We start from the raw sequence: 24787 nt of genomic DNA on the forward strand, positions 1-24787 counted from the left end.
TCCTTGGGGCTGCAGCTGGGATGAACTGAACTCAGTGGAATGTGTCCCAGTCCCCTATAAGTCAAGCTCCCATGCCCCAGCCAGGCTTAAGAGAATCTTGGTCATCTTTCCTTGCACTCACCTGAAAAAACTCAAAAGACAGTTACTCTTTTAAACTTGGCATTTGGTGGGCAGGGACCAAGGTGGGGGCTGTATGGGGTAGCTGAGGGCGTCAGTAATTGCTGAGCAGCTGGAGCTGGCCCTTGGCTCAGCCCCCCTGCCTTCAGTCTGTGAGCAGGTGAGGATGTCCAAATGGTCATTTCCCATCGGCGGATGAAAAAATCCAAAACCAAACCCCAACCTGAAGTGTCTTGATTGTTTAAAAGCAGAAGCTTTTTAAAAGAGGGAAGAAAAGAATTCCAGGCCCTCCCACAACCTCTTTCACTGGGCGACAGGACAGGTACGGGGGCTGAGTGGGCTTTGGGCCCGCCCCGATCGCTCCCGGGTGCCGCTGGGCCGGCACGTGGCGTCGGGAGTCTCACGCCTGGCCCCGTATTGCGCAGGCGCAATCGGACCCGGACTACATCTCCCGGCGGCCCCCGCGCCATGGCGGCCGTCCACCTCCTTCCCGGCAGCGCCCGCCGTCCTTTCCGGCTTCGAGCGGCGGCGGCGGCTCCGCGGGGCGGGCCCGCCCCGCCATGGCGTCCTGCGCCGACATCCTCCGCTCCGAGTTCCCCGACTTGGACGGCGAGCTCTTCGCTTACGTGACGGGTGAGCGGCTCCCTCTTGCCCGCTGTGGCTCGGGCTCCCGTGGCGCCGCATGTCGCGACACGTCCCCGCTGTGCCGAATCGCGACAAGCGGCCGGGGAGGGGTGCGGTGGGGGGACCGGGAGGGTGCCACCTGTCGCCACAGCGGCGGGGTGTGCAGCGCCGGCGCCGTGTGCCCGCAGGGATCCTGCACGGCAGCGGGGCGGACTTCGAGTCGGTGGACGAGCTGGAGGAGGCGGTGGGCGAACTGCTGCGGGAGGTGTCGCAGGACACCAAGGACGACGGCGCCATCAGGGAGATCTGCCAGCGCCTCTTCAACACCCTGCAGCTGTAAGGGTACCCGGCGTCCCCTCGCACCTCCTCACCCCTCTCACGCACCTCACTCTCCTCCTCCTCCTCTCCGTAGGGACGAGGGCCAAGCCCAGCGTTGCAGCCAGGTGTTGCTGGATGCCCCCATCCAGCTTTCCCAGATCACTGATGGATACGGTGAGTGATGCCCTCGGCTCACGTCCTGCCATCGGGGTGCTGGAGCTCGGAAGGGCTCGGGGCGCTGGGTGTGCTCTCCTGACCTTGGGGAGGGGAGCCTCAGGCTCTCCCTTACAGGCACACATCTGTTTCTCGTTCTGCTGCTGAGCTCTGGGCAGCAGTGCCCACGGGGTGAGCTAGGGTGAAGGTGGAGGTGGGGAGATGCCCTTTGGTCCCCTCATCCTGTCCGGGGAGGGATCAGTTGTGTCTGGGCATGGGTGGTCATTAAGGCAGGGCTTTGCAGAGCCTCCCTGCCGCACGTGCTTACCAAGCCCAACCCCACGGTCTCCTTGCAGGCGATGCCAGCGCGGATCTGCTGCCGGGGCTGCTGCTGAAGAGAGGCCAGACCTCGGTAAGTGAGTGCTGTGCCCTTCCTTGTGGGAGCAGCTGACATGTGGTGCTGCAGGTGCCCTGCCCTGCTCCAGTCCAGGTTGCCCTTGGAGAGCAGCCAAGGCAGGCAGCAGCCTGGTTAGGAGAATAGCTGCAGGGGTTACTGCTCCTCCTTGTCAAGCTCTCTATAATTTGGGAAACTCTTGACCTTGGTCTGGTGAAGAGGCTCCAGATGAGTTAGCAGCTTATTAATCTGACAAGATCTATTTTGCTGTGATTTCTTAGTGAACTCTGACTTTTGCAAAGACCTTTGGCTCCTACGGCAAGGCCTTTGATTGAGAAAATAGGATGTCCCTGAATGACATCTTGAATATTCAGTGAAGGGTGAAGCCCTGGGTAATTGCAGGAGAGGAGGGTGTTATAGGTGGGAAGTTAGCAGAGAGCTGCTGCAGGGACATTTTAAGCTCTAGATCCAGCTGTAGATTGTTGTGGTTTGGGAAATGAGATCAAGAGCAGAGAAGTTTGGAAGTAGTTCCACTCCATGACCTGAGGAAATCAGGATGTCTGTATTGATAGAATGTGTAGCTGCTCAGGAACAGCCTTGGCTTGCCAACTGTGTTGGATGTGCCAAAATCTGGGCATGGGTGAGGTGTAGTTGTACATCCACCAAGCAAGGATGGCAGTAGCTGCACAGTGTGGGCAGTGTCATTGCAGGCTGGTCCCTCACAGAGCTCCCTTTCCATGGGTTAATGTGTTGAGGATGAGAACCCTTCACTTGGAGGCTGAGACCTAACACGATTCCCACGTGTCTGAACGGGAGTCTTAAACAAAAACTGGCAGCTCTGGCTGGGTTTGGCACCAGAGTTGTTGCAGCTGGATTCACTTTCCAGTTCTTGTGTCTGCACTTCGAAAAAGGATCTTCAGAAAAATTGGAGACGATTCCGAGCAGGCCTGGGGAGGCCTGTCAAGCTTTGGAGGACATGTCTTACTAGGAGATTCAAAAAGCTGGGTATAGTTTACAGAGTGACTCTGTCTGTCAATGTGGAGTCACAGCTCTAGTAACAAGACTCTCTTCAGTCTGGCATGCAGGTCTGTAACGTGCTCCATTGCCTGCAGAGTTGCCTAGAAATACCTAGGAGTGTTCTTGGTCAGCCACAAATATTTGACTCTATGCAGGAATAAGCTGGAGTGGGCTGAAAGCCTGGCCAAGACCAGAAGCCAGGTTTAAACACTTGGCGCCTTCTTGCCTTCAGGGTTAATTAATTTTGTCTCTGATCCACTGCTCAAGAAGAGTTTGTTCCAAACTGGCTAACGTTTAACGTGTTGGGAAGGGAAACACCTCATGGTGCACTTCAAGGGTGGGTGCAGGGTATACCAGAAGATATACCCTGGGATATCTTCTGGGATGGCAGGTTGCTGCTGTTGAAGTGACTTGGCTGATCCAGGTCCCTGGAACTACAGAAACTGACTGTAAGAAAGGGTCAGCCAAAACCTCTGCCTTGCTGAGGCAAAACTCGTATATGAGCTGCTGATTTAGGACTTCATTCCTGAGGTAGCTTCCTGGCCTGATTAGCCTCCTCAAAATATGCTTGAATCTGTCCCAGTTTCCCTGTCCTTCCTCCCTCCCTTTCTTCCAGGCTTGAGAGGTTGATTGATCTTTTTTCTCCCAGAGCTGGGCTTTTGGGGGTTTTGCTGAAGATGCTCTCTCTTCTTCAAACTCTGTTCTGTGTCCCAGATGGTGAATGCCAAGAAACTGGAGAAGGCGGAAGCCAGGCTGAAAGCCAAGCAGGACAAGAGGCTGGAGAGGGACTCCCTGAAGTCATCTGGCCCTGTGTGAGTGTGCAGGGCACTTTGAACAGCCCCATCCTGCTCTGCTGAGCATGGCTGGAATCTGGCTGTACCAGAGCTTTCCTGTTGAGCCCTCTCTCTGTGTTCTGTCTGTCCTCAGAGTCCTTGAGGAGGCATCTGCCAGCCAAGCTTCCAGCAAGAAGGAGACTCGCATGGAGTCATCAGGCAAGAACAAGTCGTACGATGTGCGCATCGAGAACTTCGATGTGTCCTTCGGTGAGCGGTGAGTGCAGTGGGGACTGGGACAGGCCCTGCCTGGGATTTTGGACCATGGGGGATTGAGACTGGATTGGAGAGCAGTTGAGAAGTTACAGAGGGTGTGGCAAAGATCAGGAAGCTAGGTGGGCACTGACCCTATTGGCTTTGGGCAAGAGAAGCCTGTGATTTTTGCTTGGCCCAGCACAGCCTGAAACACAGCCGGGGCAGGTGGCTGTCCATTATACCCTCTTCATGGGACAGTCTGACCAGGGAGCTGCCTGTTCCCTTGCTTCAGTGTCCTGCTGACGGGAGCAGACCTGAACCTGGCCTTCGGACGGCGCTACGGGCTGGTGGGCAGGAACGGGCTGGGGAAGACCACGCTGCTGAAGATGATCGCCAGCCAGAGCCTGCGCATCCCCTCACACATCAGCATCCTGCACGTGGAGCAGGAGGTGGCAGGGGATGACACACCAGCGCTGCAGAGTGTGCTGGAGTGTGACACCACTCGTGAGAGCCTGCTGCGGGAGGAGAGGGACCTGACAGCCAAGATCAGTTCTGGCCGGTGAGGCGATCCCCTGGATTTCCAGCCCTTCTGTGGCCTCTTGACCACAGGGTCTCATTATGAGGTCTGTCCCTTCCAAAGCCAGGCTCTGGCAGGGGTGAGCTGTATCTTGCCCACCTTAGTCCTACCTGGGGAGATCAGCCTCTCCCAGCACTCAAACCCTGACTTGGTGAGTCCCACACACTCCTCCTTTTTCTGCCCTAGGGGAGAAGGGACAGAAGGTGCCAGACTGTCAGAGATCTATGCTAAGCTGGAGGAGATTGAGGCAGACAAGGCCCCAGCAAGGTGAGACAGCCCTGTGAGCACTGCTCTGTGTTGGCATGGCCAGGGCTGAGCAGTGGTTTGGGGTATGGAAGGGCCATGCTGTGGCCCTGGGATCCAGCATATGGGGATGGGCTTTTCCCTGCTTTTCTTCTTGTCTCTTCTCTGTCACAGCTCTGCTGGTTTAGGAGTAGTTGAGCTTTCTGCTGAAGCTGGAGGGAATTTTTTTGCCCCAAATGGCTTGTATTGTTGCTGCTGCTGCTGTCTGACCTTCCTAGGTTCCTGGTGCCTGGGGAGCATTTTTGGGATGGTAGTGGTGGTGTGACTCTCTTCCTGGCCAAAGAGATGAAAACTCTTTGCAAATCTCCTGGGATTCGTGTGGATGCCGTGCCCTGCTGGGCTGCATTTCCTAACCAAGTGCTTCTCTCGGGTGTGCAGGGAAGTTTTCCTGCACCAGAATGTCTTTAAAATATGTAGCAGAGTTCCCTTTTTGGTTGTGGGTCTGAGACCTTCGACTGTGCCCTGCCACTGGATGCTGTAGCTGGATTCCAGTTCTCTCCCCTTTTCCCCAGGGCGTCCGTCATTCTTGCTGGTCTGGGCTTTAATGCAAAGATGCAACAACAGACAACCAAGTAAGTTTCCAAACTTTGGGCACTGAGACAGTGATGAGGCTGGGAAAATGTTCCAGTTCAGCCCCCAGGCACTGCTGTGGTTGTAAGGAAGAGCAAGGGGTTGTTCTTGCCCATGCAATGTGGTCTCCTGCCCTGGGGGTGCCTGTGATCTCCTGCCACCTTCCTGCTGGACCTCAGATCTTGTGCTGTGCCTGAAATCTCTGCAGGGACAAGTTGCCTCTGAGCGACAGCAGAGCCAAAAGAGCCATGGGGGAGCAGGGATCCTGCAGGCAGGCAAACACAGTGTTTCTGTGTTGAACAGTAACCTCTCTCTGCAACTTCTCTCCTCAGAGAGTTTTCTGGAGGCTGGAGAATGAGACTGGCCTTAGCCAGAGCCCTGTTTGCCAGGTTGGTGTCCAGGCTTTCATGCTCTGGGGTTAAGCCTCCTTGTTGTCCATGGTTCAGAGGTGCTGCCTGGGGGCCCTCTCAACTCAGGCTCTTGAGGTGGGGGGTGTTGGAGGCACTGCAGCTCTGTGTGTGTGATGAGACACTCTGCACTGACCCTGTGCTCCTTCTGCTTCTGATACCCATGTCTTGTTTTCCCCAGGCCAGATCTCCTTCTGCTGGATGGTAAGTTGATACTGTGATTCCCCCTCTGACACTGCTGTGCCTGCCTGTACCCTTGCTGGGGTTGAGAACATGCCATGGCCTTTATCTGCCTGCTCAAAATAGCCCTGTGTGATGGGCTGGCCTGGCAGCATCGTTGGCAGCAGCGGCACAGGGAAATCTGCCTGGGCAGCAGCTCTCACTGTGCTCAGCAGAGCCTTGCCCTGTGCTCCAGCCAGGTGGTCTGCATGCCATCCTGCCCCAAGTTTTGTTCCCTTTCCCTTGCTAGTCCCTGAAATGCACCTTGGCTGCCAGTCTTTGCTGGGGGAAGTCCCTTCACTGCAGAGCATGCCCAGGCTGAGTAGGGAGTCTGGGTAAGATGCTGCTGTGAGGAGCATCCCTGCCTGAGCCTCAGCCCCCCTGCACACATGGTATTACACCCTACACAAGTCCCCAGAGCTGGGCAGGGAAGGTCTCCAAGCAGGCTCTTTCCTCCCCAATGCAGATCACTAGCCTTTCCTATGGGAAAAAAATATAATCCAGCCATCCCCATCCCTCCTAACCTCAGTGCCTTTTCCCCTTCCCTCAGAGCCAACGAACATGCTGGATGTGAGGGCAATTCTGTGGCTGGAGAGCTACCTACAGGTACGGGGGGAGAAGAAGACCTTGATACAAAGAAAGGGTGAGGGAGGGAGATGTCCTCACCTCCCTGGGTGATGGAACCAACCCCAGTGCTCTGGCTTGATGGTGCTCAGGCCTCCCTCTTGCTGTCTCCTCCAGACCTGGCAGTCGACCATCCTCGTGGTGTCCCACGACAGGAACTTCCTGAACGCGGTGGCCACGGACATCATCCACCTGCACTCGCAGCGGCTGGACATGTACCGTGGGGACTTTGAGAACTTCATCAAGATCAAGGAGGAGAGGCTCAAGAACCAGCAGCGAGAGTATGAAGCCCAGCAGCAGTACCGTGAGCACATCCAGGTACTGGGAGAAGCCAGTAGAGCTGGAGCATTCTTCTCCCAGCCTTGTGCCTTTCTCTCTGCCTTACTGCTGTAGGTTTGGCAGTGAGCAGGGTGGCTGGTGCTGAAGGGGACTTGGGCCTCTCTGATGCTTTTCTCTCTCGCAGGTTTTCATTGACCGCTTTCGCTACAACGCCAACCGGGCGTCCCAGGTCCAGAGCAAGCTCAAGCTGTTGGAGAAGCTGTGAGTGCTTGTCCTGCTCTTCTCTGGAGGTGGGAAAGGGGCAGCGCTCATGGGAAGAAATGGAGGTTCCCAGGGTACCTGGCAGTTACAGTTGTGGTTTGGGCTTTTTGGGTGCCCGTCTCTGGTCCAGAGGCTTTGGTTAGGATGAGGTGTCACAGAGCTAAAGCTATGGCACACCTGGGCTTCTGGTGTGGGAGCAGACCCACAGTGCAGAGCACCTTGGTTATGTTTCCTCTTCTTGCAGGCCAGCGCTGAAACCTGTGGACAAGGAATCTGAGGTGATCATCAGGTAAGTGTCCCCTGAGCCATTGTTTGGAGGGCACCTGGCTCCATTTCTGACATTAACTGTCCCAGCTGGGACAACCACCCCTTCATATGGGCCCGTTTTACTCTGATGGGGGGACCAGACAGGTCTTCTCATTCAGGCTGGGTTCCCTCTTGGGGACAGGGTTGCAGGTCTTTGTTGCTTTCTCCTGACCATCCTTCCGTAAGGCCCTGCATGGTAGGGAGTCCTCCTTGTCACCTGGGGGGGGTTACAGAGGTTGTTCTGGGTGGTTGGGAGTCTCTGAAGTTCCTGGCCATCTCTCTCCTCTTCCTGCCTCCTCAGGTTCCCCGATGGCTTTGAGAAGTTCTCCCCCCCAATCCTGCAGCTGGATGAAGTAGACTTTTATTATGAGCCAAGTCACTACATCTTTCATTCCCTCTCTGTCTCTGCCGACTTGGAGTCCCGCATCTGTGTGGTATGTGGGATTGCAGAATAATGGAGGCTGTGAGGGACCTTGGGAGGACCCTGCTCAAAGCAGGGATAGCTTTGATTATAGGTCAGCTTGCTCAGGTCCTTGTCCAGTTGAATTTTGGATGTTTCCAGGGAGGACCATTTCTTCCATTCCACTGGGTCCCATCAGAGCATTTGATCATCCTCATTTTGAGGATGGGACACTAGGACATTTTTCCTAGTGCTGTTAAGAACTTGTGATTTTAGCCTTTCACTGGATACCTCTGGGAAGAGACTGGATCCATATACAACTCCTGTTAGATGACAGCAGCATGTGGTGGGGGCCCTGCTGTGTTGGATGGGGCAGCAGACACTGTGCTTTGCAGAGGAGGCTGGGACTGGGTGATCCTTAGACTTGAGAGTTGGGGAGGAAACATCTGGCACTGCTGCCAGTGCTGCTTGTCAGTGATAGAAATGCAGCTTTCTGGTACACCATTTGTGCTCTGTCCTGCTCCCCCTCATCATCTGCAAGGACTGAAATTCCCTGATTATTGCCCCCTGCTCGAAAGTGCCTTCATGGATTTCACATTCTCCAATGCTGCTGCTGCTTCTCTAGGTTGGGGAAAATGGAGCTGGCAAGTCAACCATGCTAAAGATCTTAATGGGGGAGCTGGCACCAGTCAGAGGAATCAGACATGCTCACAGGTACCTGGTTGGAAGGGCTGGAGGACTGGGAGGAATGGGGCAGCTGTGGTGCTCCTGGGCTGTGCTTTGGAGCAGTGTCTGCTTGAGTGACCGGGATGGGTCCGGCGCACGCACACGTGTGACCCCTTATGGCGCTGCAGCTATGAATGCTGTGGTTGTAGTGTCTGGTACCAGCTCCCAATCGTTCTTCTCATTCTGCAGAAACCTAAAGATTGGTTATTTCAGCCAGCACCATGTGGATCAGCTAGACTTGAATATCAGTGCTGTGGAGTTACTGGCAAGAAAGTTCCCAGGTGAGTTTTTGTTGATCCCAGAGGTCTCCTTTGCTGTGCATGGGGGAACATTGATTTGTCCATACTCCTGGGCAGAAGACTCTGTCCCATCAGTGCTTAAGGGTCATTGCCAACACTGGGACAACTCCCCTCGTCCAGCCAAGTTCAGGTCATCAGCCATGAGAAGAAGGGATAGCTGGTAGTCTGCAGATCTCAGGCTGGTGCCAAGTTTTGGGGACAGATGAGCTGCTTTCCTGCTCATAGGATGAGCACTGGATGGCCCTTTCCCAGTTGCCAAAACCTCTGGTTCCTTTCTGGTTCCTTTCTCCATTACTTGACGCCGTGACAGGGACTTGGGAGCAGTATCACTTGGTGTCAGTCACCAGCCCTACAGCCCCTGTCCTGATTGTGTCAGGTTTTCCCTGCAAACCCCTTGCACAGGAGGGAAATGCCTTGAAGTGCTGCTGATCTCCCATTTGCTGGTCTGGCAGAGGCTGTCCAGCTGTGACCATGTGTCACACCAGGTGTGCCATAGCTGTGTTGTGACATGATCCTGCAGGGAAGACGGAGGAGGAGTACCGGCATCAGCTGGGGAGCTACGGCATCTCCGGAGAGCTGGCTGTGCGTCCTGTGGCCAGCCTGTCTGGGGGCCAGAAGAGTCGGGTGGCCTTTGCCCAGATGACTATGCCCTGGTAATGTTCTCCCAAATGCTGTTAATTTTTGCATGGCTTCATCCCTGGAGCTTGCTTCACCAGGAGGAAGGCAGGCATCCACGGCCTTTCTGCTACCCCACAGAAGCCTTGTCCTTGGGGGTTTTTATGGAGAGGGAGGTGTCACCCTGGGGAGACTGTGTGGAAGGAGGCAGGTGGTTTTCTCCCACTGCTTTGGGCTCAGAGGGATAAGAGGTGTCCCTGGGACTGGGCAGTGCCAATCCTGGGGCCACGCACATGCCAATGGCTGTGGCTCTAAGCAGCTAAAGCAGCAGTCAAGGGTGCAGACCCAGCCTGAGTCTATTTCAATGCAGCCTCAGAGCTGTCTTCTCTTCTAGTCCAAACTTCTACATCCTGGATGAGCCAACAAATCACCTGGACATGGAGACGATTGAGGCACTGGCAAAGGCACTGAATAAGTTCCGGGTAAGGTTCTCTCAGCAACATTGCTTGTTTTTTTAACACCTCCTGCAGCTCAAGTTACTTGGTGTGTCAGCCAGACGTGGATGGTGAAATACCAGCAGTGACTTCAAGTCTGGGACAGTTTGGGAAATAAGTCACATTCTGCCTTAACCATCCATCCTGGTGGTTGTTTTCATGATGGCTTTGGCTAGGAGTGGCTGAGAGAGGCAGTAGCAGCCCAGAGAGCACCTTGTCCCATCCTCACCTACACTCTGGCTTCTCACATGCTGTGTGCAGCTCCCAGCCTTGCCTTGAGGCCACTCAGATCTTCCTTAGGCACGTTTTATGCCTGATCTCCAAAGACTCAGCCTCCAGATACCACTGTGATCAACCTGGATCTCACTGGTTGTTGCTCAGGTTGGGGCAGTTTTCCTATGACAGAAAAGTTTAGCTGAGGCTGCTCAGGGCCCTTCCCAGACACCTTTTCACTGTTATTGACTTTGTGTGGATTCTCCATCCTTGAAGTTGTTGGAGGCCTGGAGAGCCAGTAACAAACTTCGCACTTCTCTTCTGAGAGAGGAGATTAGCTATGTTACTGCACATGGCTCCCCTCTAGGTGATCTGTTTGTCCCCCTGAAGGGAGGAAAAGCTGGGATGAGCTCCCTGCCAGTAAAATACTGTTAAGTTTTCCCTGGAGCTGATGGAAACCGGAAGTGCTGGGCACAGGCTAGACAGAGGCACAAGATCTCCATGCCAGCAGTCCTGGGCCCTGGGTTATGCTCCACTGAGTTCCCAATTTTCCCAATTGTGTATTGACAGGGTGGCATAATCCTGGTGTCCCATGACGAACGCTTCATCCGCCTGGTGTGCCAGGAGCTGTGGGTGTGTGAGAACGCCACCGTCACACGCATCGAGGGTGGCTTTGACCAGTACAGAGACATCCTGAAGGAGCAGTTCCGGAAGGAGGGTTTCCTATAAGGGAGGTGGGAGCCGGACTGCACCAGGGGCTGGAGGGCAAAGCTCAGCCACCTCGGCTTCCATCCCAACTGTGCCTGGCAGAGCGCGGAGGTCGCTGCTGCCCACATGGACCGTCAGCCATGCCATCAAACTGCCACCTGACCTGCTCTCCCCTCCCGGGGCCAGGTGGAAGGACAGTGCGGGAGCAGGAGCCTGGTGTGCGTGGCCAGGGGCACGCCAGGGGCTCTGTCACTGGCCAGGGCTGTGCCTGGCACCGGGCACACTGGGAAGGCTGTGCCTGGAGCTGCTGCTGTGCCGAGAGGAGGGAAGGCAGAGCGTCCTGACCCTCGGTTTAACTCTGTGCTCTGCAGGGCGGAAGAGCTGTTCTCCGTGTTTCTTCGCTTCACCCTCTGCCTTTTTCTTTCTTTGGTTTGTTTTTTTTTTTTTTTTGTTTAACTGCCTGAGCACTAGTGTGGCTCCATCACATGCCACTGTCCTCCCTGCTGCCTTGGAGGGAAATGAGGCATTTGCTGCTAAAAGTGACCCCTGCCTCTTCCCCAGCCCCCCGATCCTGGGGCTTGCTTATGTCTGTAGTGCCAAGGGAGCCAGAGCCTGGTTCCCCTGGGCGTGCTCCCTGCTCCTTTCCCTGTGCTGCTGCCGGTACCGCCTCGCTGCCTGCCTTGCCTTTGAGCCGGCTCGGGGGTGGACTGCCCTGGGGTGGGCTGCCCAGCATCCCTCTCTGCCCACCCACACAGAGGTTGTGGTGTAAATAAACCCGGGACGCAGTGGGTGCAACGCTCTCCTTTCCTTTGGGGGCTGTGCGGCTTGATTTTGGAGGGAGGAGTGGATTGTCCTGCTCTTGCCTCAAGCACTAGGCTGGTGAGGGGGACATGCTTTCCAGATTATTCTCTCTGAGTTAAATGGCAGCTCTGTGGTGCAGGTGAGGCTGTGACCTCCTGGATGGAGCGTGCCAGTGTCCCACTGGGCAGTGGGAGGCCACTAGCCACCTTTCAGGGCACGGAGCTGGTGTGAGGCAGGGTTGGATGTCAGCTCTGGAAGGTACCAGATCCAGTTGTGGTTTGAGGGGGAAATGGGGCCAGGGTGGGTAGGAGGAAGGGGCAGAGCTTTAAATTACATTGAGCAGGGAATGGGGATGTATTTCTGGGTGTCAGAGAGGAACCAGGAAACATCAACACCTTAGGAAGCAACAGGGTAATACCCATAAATTGTCTCAAAGGAATTATTAAGCAGGGCTTTTCCCAAATGGCAAAAAGGCCCCCAGCTAAAGTGTCTCCACACCAAAGCACGCAGCACAGGTAACAAGCAAGAGGAGTTGGGAACCATGGTGCAATTAAAAATCTATTACATAATTGCTATCAAAGAAACAGATGTGCCACACAGCTGGAATACTGCAATGGGGGGCTACAAGATTTCAGAAGAGAGGATGGGAAGGAGGGGCAGGGGTGTTGTACTCTTAAGGAAGGGACAGGTAATGAAGAGCTGCCTCTGGGTAACAGCCATGAGCAGGCTGAGAGCCTGTGGGTAAAAATCAAGAACAGGACCAGCAAAAGACATCCTGTGTTTGGCATCTACTACAGGCTGCCTGATCCGGGGGGCTGCTGATACAGCTGCCTTGCTTCAAATATGTTGGCAAACTCGGTGTATCTTCAAGTCCTGCATCCAAGTTGTTTATGAAGATTTGCCTTAAAACTGAGCTCTGCAGAACCCCACTAGTGACTGGTCACCAGTCTGATGCCACCCCATTCACTATAACCTGACCCATGAGCCTACTGCTCACCCATCCCATGACATATTTATCCATCTGTGTGCTGGACATTCTGTCTAGAAGTATCCTGGGAGAGACCATATTGAAAGCTTTACTGAACTCCACTTTTTGTATCAAGGCTTCCCTAGATCGACTACTTGAGTCACCTTGTCCTTAAAGGAAGTTAAGTTTCTCAAGCAGAACTTTCCCCTCATGAACTTGTGCTGGCTGTGACTGATGCCTGTGTTGTCCTTCAGGTATTTTTCCATAACTCAGAATAATCTTCTCCATAATTTTACTAGGCTCTGAAATGTGACTGACAGGCCTATAGTGCCCAGGATCATCCCTCTAGCCCTTTCAGGGAAAATGTTTGCCAGTTTCCAGTCGAGTGGGATCTCTCCAGATTCCCATGGCAGTTAAAAAATCACTGAGAGGTCTCACGATGACATCCACCAGCTCTTTTGAGTACTCCTGGATGAATTCCTATAAAGGGATTCAGCTGGAGCAGCAGATCCTGCACAAGTTTGGGATCGACTGGGAGTTAATCAGTCTCACAGCCATGGTCCTCCAGCTCAGGGGCCCCTAGAGCCCATCACTGGTGTTGAAAGTTGAAGTGAAGATGGCATTAAACATCTTTGCCTTGTCTATGTACCTACTTGTGGGGTGCCCATCCTCATCTAGTAACGAGAAAATGTGAATTCTGGGATGGCTTTTGCTGTTGACATATTTTAAAAAGAGGGAGTGACTTTTTTACACAGGCGGATAGGGATGAGAGGAGGGGGGATGGCTTTAAAGTGAAAGAGGGTACACTTTGGATATTAGGATGAAGTTCTTCCCTGGGAGCGTGCGGAGGCAGGGGCGCAGGTTTCAGAAGAGAGGATGGGAAGGAGGGGCTGAGCAGCTGTGGATGCCCCAGCCCTGGAGCTGTTCCAGGCCATGTCGAACGGAGCACCCCGGTGGGGTGGGGTGGGTGCCGGCCCGGCCCCGGCGCGCGGGGACCGTTCGAACGCGGTGTTCCCCCCGAGCCCCAACATTCCATGAGCCGCGACCCCGCGCGGGCGGTGGGCGGTGCCGCGGCGTTGCCGTTGACGGCGGCGGCGGGTCCGGGCGAGTCCAGCCCGGCTGCGCTCCCGTACTCGGTACCGGGAGGGGCGGACACTCACCGGCACCCCCCCGCACCGGGACGGCCGGCGCGAGGCCCCGCCCCCGCCTTCCCCGCCACCAGGTGGTCCCGCCCCTGCGGCCGGGGCGGCGCTCGAGCCTCGCTCCCACCGGCGGCGGGCACCGCACCGCACCGGGACTGCTACCGGCACCGGGACTGCTACCGGCACCGCCACCGGCACCGGCATGAGCGCCGGCGGGCAGCCGGCGGAGCCCTGCCCCCGCGGCGGGCCGTGCTCGGCGGGGAGCAGCCCCGTGCCCAGCCCCGCGTCCCCGGCGCCCGAGGAGGTGAGCGGGGCGGCGGGGAGCGGATGGTGGTGGGGGGCGGCTGCGTGCTGGGCATCGGGGGTGCGGGGGTGCCCTCCGGAGCGGGAGGGGGGGGTCGTCTGTGTGTGCGCGGAGGGGGGTGGGCTCGTGTGGCTGTGTGTGTGCGGGGGGGTCCCCCCTGTGTGTGTGCGGGGGGGGGGGAGTCCCTTCTGTGTGTGTGTGTGCTGGGGGGGGGTCCCCTCCGTGTGTGTGTGAAAGGGGGAGGAGGTCCTCTGTGTGTCTGTGTGTCCGGGCGGGTCCGCTCTCTGTGGCTGTGTGTGTGTACGGGGGGGTTCACTCTGTGTCTGTGTGTGTAGGGAGAGGGGTGCCCTCTGTGTGGCTGTGTGTGTGTACGGGGGGGTCCTTCGGTGTGGCTGTACGGGGGGGTCCCCTCTGTGCGGCCATGTGTGCGCGGGGGGGTTGTGGGTCCCTCCGTGTGTGTCTGTGTGTGCTGGGGGGGGGGGTCGTGTGTCGCGGAGGGCCTCGTGGGGGAGCGCTGTGCGCGGGGGGGTGAAGCTTGGTGTGGAGGGCTGGGGGGGCTCTGTGTGTGTGTGTGAGTGTGTGTGTGAGTGTCTGTGTGTGCGCGGGGGGGGCGGCTCCGTGTGTGCCCGCGGGCGCTGTGCGTGGGAGAGGAGCCCTCGGGGGGCGGCTGTGGGCACGGGCGGGGGATGCCGCCCCGGGGGGGGTGGTGGCGGCACTCGGGGTCCCCATGAGGGGGCTCGGGCTGCTCGGGTGGGCTGCGGGCTGCGGGGCTGCCGGGGTGCCCGTGTGTGTGCAGGGGAGCGGGGGTGCTGCGCGCCGGTCCGGGGGGAGCGGGGGGTCCCGTGCCGGCGCGGTTGCCGCGGGCGCGGGGGTGTCGGTTTGGGGGGCGGGGTCCCCCCCGGCCGGTCGGCCGGGGCAGGACCGGCAGCGCGGCGCCATCTTGGGAGCCATCAGGTGCCCGGCGCGGGGACGGGTGGTGCGGGGGGGCCGCCACCGACACCCCCTCCCATCCCCGGCCGCCGCCGCGGGGGGAGCGCTGCGGCCCGGCCCCGGTACCCCCTCGATCGGCCGCGGGGTGCGGGGCTACCCCGGTGGGGCGCTGGTGCTGCCGGCGGCGCCCGGCCCTCCCACCGCTCCCCCCGCGGGACCGAGCCCCGAGCGCGCCGGGCGCTGCCCCGGGAGCCTCCCCTGTCCCGGAGTCACTGCCCGTGGGTGGACATCCCGGCACCGGGCCCCCGAGCCGCTGATTCAGGCTCCGCCAGCGGCTGCCCGGCTCTGGGTGTCCCGGCATGTCGTCACGGTGTCGTCGCGTGTGTCCGGCCCTCCCTCCCCCCCCGCCCAGCCCCGCCACCACCCCGCCCGGGATCTGGGTTTAAAGGGAAGGGCTGCGTTTTCCTCGGCAGATGAGGAAGACTTACGGGAAGGATGGGTGTTTGGGTGACCTCGATATTCTGTGCTTGTAAAACTGCCGGGTGGTCGAGTGCTGCCGCCAGAGCCGGCTGTGATATCGGCTTGGTTGGGGTATCCCGGGAGTTTAATCCATTCGTGGTGTTCGTTGCAGCCACTTCAGAAACGGCGGAGAACCGTGGAGGATTTCAACCAGTTCTGCACCTTCGTTCTGGCCTATGCAGGCTACATCCCCTACCCTGAAGAGGTAAGTGGGCTTGCACAGTGTTCCTCTTCAAAGGCACTGTTTCTCCTGGTCTCCCTGCATGTGCAGACTCAGCTCCTAATCATAGAATCATGGATTGGTTTGGGCTGGAAGGACCTTAGAGCTCATCTAGAGTTTCAACCCCCCTACCATGGGTGCCACCCACTAGATCAGGTTGTTCAGGGCCCATCCAGTCTGGCCTTGAAGTTTGGATAGACACTGCTGGAGAGTCGTTCTCTCCTTACCCCAAATATCTGTGCTCTGGTCTCCCCTGCTAATCCTTCATCTTCCCCTCTTGCCACTAGTATGTGCCCTGGACCCACGGAGGCAGCATGAGCCCCCAGAACAGCACAGGGAGCACTCAGGACAGCGACAGCTCAACCTCATCTCACTCCTCTGATGGCCACATCCCCATGGACAATAGAAAGAGCAGGAATGCTGTGGCCAGGGGGGCTGTGGGCAGTGGCCTGCTAATGAACAGCCCTGCCTTTTCCACCGCCTTCTACAATGTCCGGCCCCAGCAGATCAAACGGAAGAAACCACCAGCAAAGAAACGCATTTTGGAGCAGGAGGTAAAGAAGAGGGTGCCTCTGAGTGCTTGGAAAGACTTTGGGGCAGAGCAGGACGGGGTGAAGCAGCTGGCTGCACTGGCAGGACAGCTGTCTCCTGTGAAAGAGGAGCTATTGGAGCCTTCCCTCAACCCGCCTGGGGACCCCCAGCCCAACTCCCTCCTGGAGGAGCCAGTGACGGAGGAGAAGGACTTGATGTACGGAGCACAGGGAACTGAGAAGCCAGAAGATGATCCTCAGCTTAAGGAGCATGACTCCTTCTCTGGAGAGAGGAAAAGCCCTAGTCCCTGTAGTACCTTGGACCAAAGCACAGGGGAAGATACAAGCAGAGAGACCTCCCAGCTCAGTGGTAAGTTTCTGGGGGACTGCAGAGCACTGTTGTGCTGCAGCCAGTGCCAAACATTGTCCCTCCCTCAGCTGGAGCCACCCTTGCTGGCCACAGGGAGGGCATGTCTGTAGCCCAAGCTTTTCCCAGCAAGAGGAATACTTTTGGGACCTGGGGGACTGAAGAGCAGAGGGCAGGAAGCTGGCCAGCCCTTTGGTAGCTCTGTTCTGCAGAGCAAGCGGTGCAGACCTGAAACAGATCTGAACTGGGGTGTAGGGCTGCCTTACTCATCTGATTATGTGTTTTTTTTTCTTTTTCCCCCTTTTGCAACTTTAGCAGTCGAGTTTGCAGAAGTTCCCAACACCAAAGCAGAAGGTGAGTGGGGGGGCTGTCACATTTAACAGCAATAGAACTGGCTGGTCTGGCCACAGCCAGACCTGCAGCTGGTAAGGTGGTGTCTGAGCCGTGTCTCTCTCTCTCCCTGAGCAGATGACGATGCCTGGGATCTGATCACTTGCTTCTGCATGAAGCCCTTCGCAGGGAGGCCCATGATCGAATGTAACGAATGCGCTACCTGGATCCACCTCTCCTGTGCCAAGATCCGCAAATCCAACGTGCCTGACATTTTCATCTGCCAGCGGTGCCGGGATGCCAAGCAGGAGATTCGCCGCTCCAACCGAGCTCGGACAGTGCCCCGCAAGCGCCTCGTTGACTGATGCTCCTGCAGAGCAGGAAGGCCGGGGGTCCCTTTTTAACCTGAAGACTTAGACAATCAATGCACTGGCAGGGGAGGGGCTGGGACACAGGGCCGGACTGTCCCCCTCACACCTCTGGCCCCTGAAAGCTGCCCTGCGTGTCCTCCCCAAGGATCGTATCGGCCACAGAGCTCGGTTATCCCAGAAGTGTGCAGGGGGTAGGAGGGTGGTCCAGATGCCTATCCCTGTGGGTGGTGTGTTAGTGTTTGTGATCTCCTGGGGCCCCACATGCACTAACTGTTGGATCCCACCTCCTCCTCACAGCCCCTCCAAAGAGCCCTGCCCATGTGCCTTCTGCACTTTCCCTGGGGGATGCAGGCCCCGCTCCTGTCCTGGTGACACTCAGCCCCTACCTGCCAGTCCCCATGACTATAATTCTTAACTGGGTTCTTTCCTACTTGCACATCTGGTTACTGTGGGACCACAGCTGGGGGCACGGTGTGGGACAGGCCCCTGTCACACAGCAGCCCCCAGGCTTGTCCCTGTGCCTCTCTCGTCCTGTGGAAAGCCTGGGCCCCAAAAGTGCTTTATGTTTTTATAGTTAATTTGTATCATAGTTAATTTGTATTATAGTTACTTTGTATTATAGTTAATTTGTATTATAGCAAATTCTGGTCCTTGCCCTGTGGAGTGTGACTGGAGTCTTATGTATATAATAAATACTTTTGCCATAATAGTGGTGGCTTTGGCATAGGTCAGTGACCTTGATTCTCACGTCCCTTGGGGACCCAAGTGCTCCTTGCTTCCCTTCTGCTGTGCCTGGGAGGGGACCCAGTGTAGGGATACCTCTCAGCCCTGCTATTCCCCCATGTAAATCCCAAGCTGCAAAAACAACAGGAAACGAGCAGACCAGTGCATCTATATTTAATTTGGCAATGACCACCTCCACACACTACTGCAGTTTACAGGGATGCTCCATGGGTAGATCCTCAGGAGGTGCCTGGCCTGGGGGACAACCTCCTCAATGGGAATCGTGTTCCAGAGCCTGCTGCCATCTCACGGGGAATGTCATGGGTTATTCCACAGGAGCAGCAGGTCCTTCCTAAGGGAGGAAGGGTGTCCATGTGCCTTTGCTCTGATGCTTAAGACACATCACTGGCTCACAAGAAGAGTTTTGCTCTTGGGCTCTGACAAACCTTCCTTGTCTCTGTCTCCTCTCTGGAGTGCAATTAGAAAATAGTCCCAACAGTAACTGAGGTGCCAAAGATTCCAGTTTTCACCACAAAATAAGCCTCTAATTCCAGCACAGAGATCTCATTAGTTTCATTTGCAGATCCAGATGTGTGCCAGCTTCCATCAGGCATGCTGTTGGGGCAGGTGGGGGATGCAGTGAGGGTGACAGGACAAGAAGGCTCTGGGATCTGAGTGCTGACCTGGCTGGGGCAGCAAGAAGGCACTGTTTGTGGGAACCCTTACCAAGCAGGGTCCTGCTGGTACAACTTTTCAGTTCCAAGGCTGTGAACGGTTCAGGAACAGCAACTAACTTGGGTATAACTTCTATGCTAGGGAATAAAGCTGGAGTTATGCAGCCAAACAAGTATCCAGTTGAGGTAGGCAGGCAGTGGTCTATTCCTCCTTGGCCCAGACAGAGCTGCCTGCCTTCTGCTCCAGGTGGGGAATCACTGCCTCCGTGTAAAACTTCTCCAGCTTGGGCACTGTCTTCCCCCAGAACTCCCTGTCAAACTCCACAGGGACCACAGCCGTCTCCTTGTTGGTGTGCACCACGAAGTCGGCCCTCTGCAAGCCAGTGGTTCCCAGCTGGCACTGGACCTGGGTAAAGTAGGGATGATTCTTCTTCAGGGCATAGGAATCCCCATCCACCTCCAGGCAGAAGTCCTTGTCCTTGCAGGCCTCACGCACCGTCCTGTTCCTATGCTTGTAGGGACACTTCACCTCCAGCAGCCCTAGGTCCCTCCCTGTGGCTGGATCCTTGATGATCCCATCCGGGCTGGCAGCAAGCCAATTCTTCTCCGGGTGAATGAAGAGGCCACAGTCCTCCACTTGCACTGGCTTGCCCCCCTTCTGTGACTTCTGCTTGTAGGCCTCCACAGCCACCTTCTCATTGCGGATCCCCCAGGACATGGCTGGGGTCTGCACCTTGGAGCCAGAGCTCACCACCTCTTTGAGGTAGGACTTGGGCACCTCGTCGGTCTTGCTGTTGGCGAACCTGCTGTTGGCAATCTTGGGGGCCACGGAGGCAGTGATGCGGTTTTCCCGCCACTCGTACCACTTGGGGTTCTCCCGCTGGCCCCGGGTCTCCTTCTCCACCCTTGGGATGTCCTGGCTCTTCACAGGGGGCAGGAACTGGTCACAGGCCTTGCTCAGGTCAGCCCCAGGCTGCTTCTTCTGTGGATACAGATCAGTTCTAGCAGGACCAGTGGCTCCCTTAGCATCAGGCACCTTCTGGGTTGTAGAACTCCTGCTGGGTGCTCTGCTCTTGTCCCCAGCATTTCCGCGGGATGCTGTGGATCTTGGCTGAGCAGAGTCTGCCTTTGTCCCCCGGCCCTGCGTGGGGGTGGTAGCCTTGGCAGCCGAAGTGCTTCGGGATTGGCTCCCCGCAGCTGCGGCCTTGGCCCGGGCAGCAGAAGTGGAAGGTGGGGGCGCAGCGGGAGCAGTTTTGGAGGCAGTTGTGGCCGGTCGGGGGGATGATGTGCCAGCAGACTCCTTCCTGGGTCTCCCCATTGCTACAAGTCAGAGGATCTTGTACTGTGGACATGGAATAAAGTTTAATGCAAATCTTCACAACACTTATTTCCCTTTTCTTAGCCCTCCCTGCGCCTGCTCCAGGGCACACTGTGTCCCTGCCAGAACTGCTACTCCCACACCTTCCCTCGGCTCACGTGTCTCGGTGGAATGGCAGCCGGCCCAGCTGGGGTGCTTGTTCTCACCCCCCTTCCCCGCATCCCAGCCCGGACCTCCCCGAGAATAGGGCGGGGGCACAGCGGAGCCATCTCCGCCGGGACGCGGCAGCGGTGCCCGCAGGAGCCACTTCTGGCCGCGGCCCAGGCGCGCTCCCCCGGGTCCATCTGCTCGGCCACCGGGGGTGCCGGGCAGGCGGGGGGGAGGGAACCCCCAGCACCAGCCCGGGCATCCCGGGCTCGCTCCGGGACCGCGGTGCGGAGCTCCCCGCCCGGTGCCGCCGCTCTCACCGCTCTCACCGCCGCCGCTCCGGAAGCGTGTCCCGCCTTCCCCACGTGCCGCAGGGGCGGCGGCCCGAGGCTGCGGGAGGGAGGGAAGGAGGGCGGTGCGGGGCCGGGCCGGGCGCAGCCGTCGGCCAAGTCCCCGGTCCCCGCTAGAGGGAAGCAGCCGCTCGGCCATCGGCGCCGCGGGATCTGCCCGGGCATGCCTGCTCCGCTCCTGCCCGACATCCCTCTGCCTTCACGCCCCCCGGACATTTTACGCCGGGCTGGGGATAAACCCCGCAGCCCCGCCCGTGGGCAAGGGTCCGAGCCCAGCCCTTGCGTAGCCCATCCGCGCCCGCGGGCAGAGGGCTGAGCCTCTCGAGCTCCACTGTGAAGGGACAGCTGACCTGACGCGACCCCGTCGAGTCCCGGTGGCCCAAGCTGATCTGAACCTGCACGTCCCACGGCGAGCAGGCGTTCGGGAGAAGGGCGGGAAGCTGGAGCGCCGATACCACCGTGGAGCGCCCGCTGTGCTGCCTGTGAGCAGGTCCCGGCGCAGGGATGGCACAGCCCCACCCCGAGCCTCGCAGAGGGCTGGGCCCCGTGCGGGAAGCAGAGACAGGCGTCACGGCACGGGAGTTTCGGGTTCCTCAAATCCAGGCGGTTTCGGTTTCTCCGGAGAGGCTGGCGCCTCCGAGCGAGCCCCGGAGGGGAGGCTGCTGAGAGATTCCCCCCCGGGCCCGCCCCACGGCTGGGAGCCCCTGTTGTTTTCGCCTGCCGAAAGCAAATCCAGCAGCCCCCAGTGTGTGGCCTGGGTCTGTGTCAGAGCCAGCTCCACAGGGGCTTCCATCCCCTCCATCTACCTTTGCCAGCATCCTCGGAAGATTTCAGTTAGGCAGGCTGAAGTGCTGGCAGCATTCCCAGCCCCGCTCCCCAAGGATCCCAGATGTCTCCACCAGCCATCTCTAGCTCTGCTGATGTGTCGTTTCATTTCCTCCCTCCAGGCCCTGTGTAACTCCCTACAGCTGGGCAGACCAGTATTACCTAGGTTAAGCCAAAGTGTGCCTGATTTTTACCAGAAACACCACTGGCACCTTTCTCCTCCCTGGCTGCCCATCCTCAGGATTTGGTTTAGTTCTTGCTTATTATGGAGCAGCTAAACAGGACACTCCTGCCCCTCTCCCTGCAGGCAAGCCTGTGCAATCTTCAGCGGGGTCGGAGGAGCTGCAGCTGCATTGAGCACAGTTCCTGCCAGCCTGGGTTTTGGGTTATTTCCCAAAATAACTCCACTCACGCTAAATTCACAGGGCTTGTCAGCTACTCAGGACCTGAGAGCATCTGTAAAATCTCTGTGGCCTGTGCCCCCTCCGGCAAGCCCTATCAGTGGATGATAATTCGGCTCCAGGAAGAGGTGATTTGGGGATAAATACCCAGATCCTGATTGGTCCCTTGGGTTTTGCTGCAGCTGCAGCTGCTGGTGAGGTGTTACTGGGGTGTGAAGGAACTGAATGGAGCCATTAGGCTGAGCTGGGCCTCTGTTTGCAGAGTTTAACAGGTCTTAGCTCAGCACTCTGCTGAAGAGCAATGCCAAGCTCTCCAGGTCTGTTTGTGTCTGAGAAGAACTGCTGTAGGGAAGCTGTGACAGTGCAGAGCAGGGACACAAACGCCTGATGCTGCTGGGAGCAGATTGGGATGGAGCCCTTCTGTGCCTTCTGCTGAAGCTGCCAGCACGCTGGGGAGACTCAGCTGTGTCCCCAGTGCTGCACAGGCCGTTGTCACTCACCTGCTGTCACACCGGGGCCGACGTCTGACGCTGGGGGCTGGCCAAGCTCCAGCACCCCGGCTGGTGGCACTGAACCAGTGCTCACATTTGGATGCTTTTCTTTGCCTCAGCTTGGCCTAGAAATGATATCTCAGAGAAAAATCAAAGCTTGTGGGTTTTTTTTCTGGGGCTGGAGTGGCTGTGGCACTTGCTGTGATGATGGGAGCGGGAGTCCCATGCACGTTGCAGGCTGTGAGGATGTGTTGTGGCGTGTGAGGGGCCTCCAGCAGCTCCCGGAGCTGGTGGCTGTCACGGTGGGATGACACATGGATTAGCATCCTTCTCCTGTGGCCTAAAGGAGAGGGAAGGGGAGCAGCTGCACGCTTCAGCTCTCCTCTGTGCACCGGGAGGGGAAGTGATGTGCCATGGGGCATCTCTCATGGGGGAGGGAATGGCTCGGAGTGCTCTAGCAAGGGCCCTAGGGATGCACAGAGTGCCTCTTGGCCAGATAATTGTTGACTAAAGCTCGGGGTGAGAGGTCAGGAAGGGGGAGTGTGCCTCACACTACCATGTGCAGCCAAGGGCATCTTCCACTGAGATTTCTCTGCATTGCTCCTGCTGTCACCTGTGAAACCCGTGTCAAGGAGCTGAAGCTACAGTGGCATATGGGTCAGCTCAGAGGTGAGATCTAAAAATACCTGCTGAGGACTGGGGACTGCTCCCCTTGCAGTGCTGCTGGATTTTCTGCCCCAGTTTGTGCCTGGGCTGGCTCCAGGTTTGGTGTGGCTGTGGCGGTGGGTTCTGTGGTACAGGAGGTGGGGGGGACTCCTCTCTGTGTCTCTATAAAAAGAGCTGCAGCAGCACAGTCCTATCTATAGCACAGGGAGCTGCCTGGGAAAGGCAGGGCAGGGATTAGCCCAAATCTGATGGATTTCTCTGGTCCTGCTTAGAAACGTGGGGCTGTCAGTGGCTGAGGGATTCCCAGTGCACCCCGGGCTGTGAGATCTCCCTGCCAGCAGACATGTCCTGACTTTGCTGGGATTTCCTGACTGTCTGCACCTTCCCCAGGGGGGCTTGTTGTCACACTTGTCTCCCAAAAGCTTCGCTGTCCCTGAATCCCCCCTCGTTCCTGCTCCTCAGGGCTGTGATTTCACTGCAGCACACGGAGGCTGATGAGAAAAGCCCAGTGGTACCCCAGGGCATCTGGGTTTGGGGTGGATATTGAGCATCTACCCACTCCCAGTCATTTTGTTATGGTTTCAGGGTAGCTGAGACCTTTCCTAGTGAAGCTGTTTGTGACACTTGTGGACAATGTGATTTGTGCTGGAGAGTTCAGCTGGTTGATGGGGGCTATTTTGCCTCATGATCTGTTGGGGGGCACATAGGGGGTGGTTACATGTCCCAGTCAGACAAACCCTATGGTTTTTCTTGCTGCAGCATCACCAGGGGTCTCACCAGTACCCCAGTTTGCCTGGACACTGCTATTCTGTGGGTACAGAGCAGCCCAGAGCCATGTGCTCTGCTCTTGACTGGTGCCTGTCACTCTGTGAGGGTGTTGGCTGTCCCCTGAGACCCCCAGTGTTCCCTGTGAGAGCATCCCCCCACCCCCCCAGGGTGCCGGTATAGGGAGTGTGTCTCTTTAATGAGGCTGGGCTTGGAGCAGCTCTGCTGCTGGCACAGGGAGTGAGGGATGGAGCGAGGGCGGTGAAGGAGCCAGTGCCAGAGAGGGAGCCTGCAGCAGGGAGAGGCGGGGAAGGACCGCTCATCCCCCGGGTACCGCAGCCACCCAGACAGAGCGGCAGGGAAACCCATCCCCAGGGAAGAGGGCTCTGCAGAAGGCAGGGACCCAGCGGGTGCTGAAAGGAGCCTGCAGCCTCTGTGTCATCCTCATCCTCCTCCTCCAGGTAAGGGCCAGGGCCAGGGGCAGGCTGGGCAGGGACCATGGTGGCTTGGGACCCCGAGGGTGTCCCGCAATTCCTCGGTGTCCCAGGATTGCGCATCCGCTGTCAGGGCAGCTCTGGGTCATAGGAGGGGTGAGAGGTGGAGATGAGACAGCAGGGCCACAAAAGTGCTGAAATCACCATCTGGCAGGGACCAGACAGGGCTGGCTCCAGCAACTGCTGGGAACACGCTCCAGGTTATCAGAAACCAGTCCCTGGCCCACGACACAGCTGTCCCATGGTGGGGGACGCTGGGACCCTCTGTGGGGCTGCCCTGCCAGGATTTGCCCTTGTCAGGGGAAATCCATGGGGCTGAGACTTTTCTTTTGGTGGATGCCTGTTTTAGGGTGCATTGAGGACAAGCAACTCCTGTTCCCTGACACAAGGATGGGTTTTTCCAGGGGTTTTAGTGGCTCTGGGGAGGTGAAAGCAGCAGCTCAGGTCCTGGAGGTGGTGGTCCTGGATGCGGTGTCGGAGTCAGGTGTGAGTGCCAGCTTGCACGCACGTGTGCAGTGGGCTTTGCTCTCTGTTCCCACTCCCCAGCAGACAAAGCAGGAGGCACCACAGGCTGGAGACAGTCCTTTGCCCCACCCAGCAGTTCCTTTCCCCTTCATTCCTCTTTTGGGCTCTGCAAAGTGATGTGTGATGTGTCCCATGGTTATAGGGCAACAGCACCATCACCTCCTGGCTCCATGGCCTTCTCCATGCTCCCGGAGTTGCGATGGATCCTGCTCTCCTGCCTTTGTGCCCCATGGGATGACTCGCCAGGAGGGGGGCCAGGGAAGCAGGGGGTAACG

The 24787-nt window shown here is 57.6% G+C and overlaps 3 protein-coding genes across 5 annotated transcripts; 2 read left to right on the forward strand and 1 right to left on the reverse strand.

Moving 5' to 3' along the window:
• Positions 1-601: 601 nt before the first annotated feature.
• Positions 602-11442, forward strand: ABCF3 (ATP binding cassette subfamily F member 3). Its single transcript, XM_059855649.1, has 21 exons — positions 602-750; positions 930-1077; positions 1154-1233; positions 1569-1624; positions 3338-3435; positions 3551-3673; positions 3944-4210; positions 4415-4495; positions 5044-5103; positions 5434-5490; positions 5690-5712; positions 6278-6333; positions 6469-6669; positions 6815-6891; positions 7136-7180; positions 7499-7631; positions 8223-8311; positions 8513-8604; positions 9143-9275; positions 9632-9719; positions 10515-11442. The coding sequence occupies exons 1-21, from the start codon at positions 678-680 to the stop codon at positions 10671-10673; spliced, it is 2139 nt and encodes a 712-aa protein (XP_059711632.1). The 5' UTR covers positions 602-677; the 3' UTR covers positions 10674-11442.
• Positions 11443-13686: 2244 nt separating this feature from the next.
• Positions 13687-17842, forward strand: LOC132331817 (PHD finger protein 13-like). Its single transcript, XM_059855654.1, has 5 exons — positions 13687-13866; positions 15428-15520; positions 15823-16435; positions 16748-16786; positions 16901-17842. The coding sequence occupies exons 1-5, from the start codon at positions 13765-13767 to the stop codon at positions 17125-17127; spliced, it is 1074 nt and encodes a 357-aa protein (XP_059711637.1). The 5' UTR covers positions 13687-13764; the 3' UTR covers positions 17128-17842.
• Positions 17843-18013: 171 nt separating this feature from the next.
• Positions 18014-20881, reverse strand: LOC132331816 (uncharacterized). Of its 3 annotated transcripts, none has more exons than XM_059855651.1 (2): positions 20696-20881; positions 18014-19872 (listed from the first exon to the last, which is right to left on the reverse strand). In XM_059855651.1, the coding sequence occupies exon 2, from the start codon at positions 19846-19848 to the stop codon at positions 18733-18735; it is 1116 nt and encodes a 371-aa protein (XP_059711634.1). In that variant the 5' UTR covers positions 19849-19872; positions 20696-20881; the 3' UTR covers positions 18014-18732. The 3 variants fall into 3 exon arrangements, with proteins under 3 accessions (XP_059711634.1, XP_059711636.1, XP_059711635.1); XM_059855653.1 differs by lacking the exon at positions 20696-20881 and adding an exon at positions 20316-20337; XM_059855652.1 differs by lacking the exon at positions 20696-20881 and adding an exon at positions 20007-20270.
• Between the last annotated feature and the right edge of the window lie 3906 nt (positions 20882-24787).

Source organism: Haemorhous mexicanus, chromosome 10, assembly GCF_027477595.1.
Source record: "Haemorhous mexicanus isolate bHaeMex1 chromosome 10, bHaeMex1.pri, whole genome shotgun sequence".
Taxonomy (NCBI): domain Eukaryota; kingdom Metazoa; phylum Chordata; class Aves; order Passeriformes; family Fringillidae; genus Haemorhous; species Haemorhous mexicanus.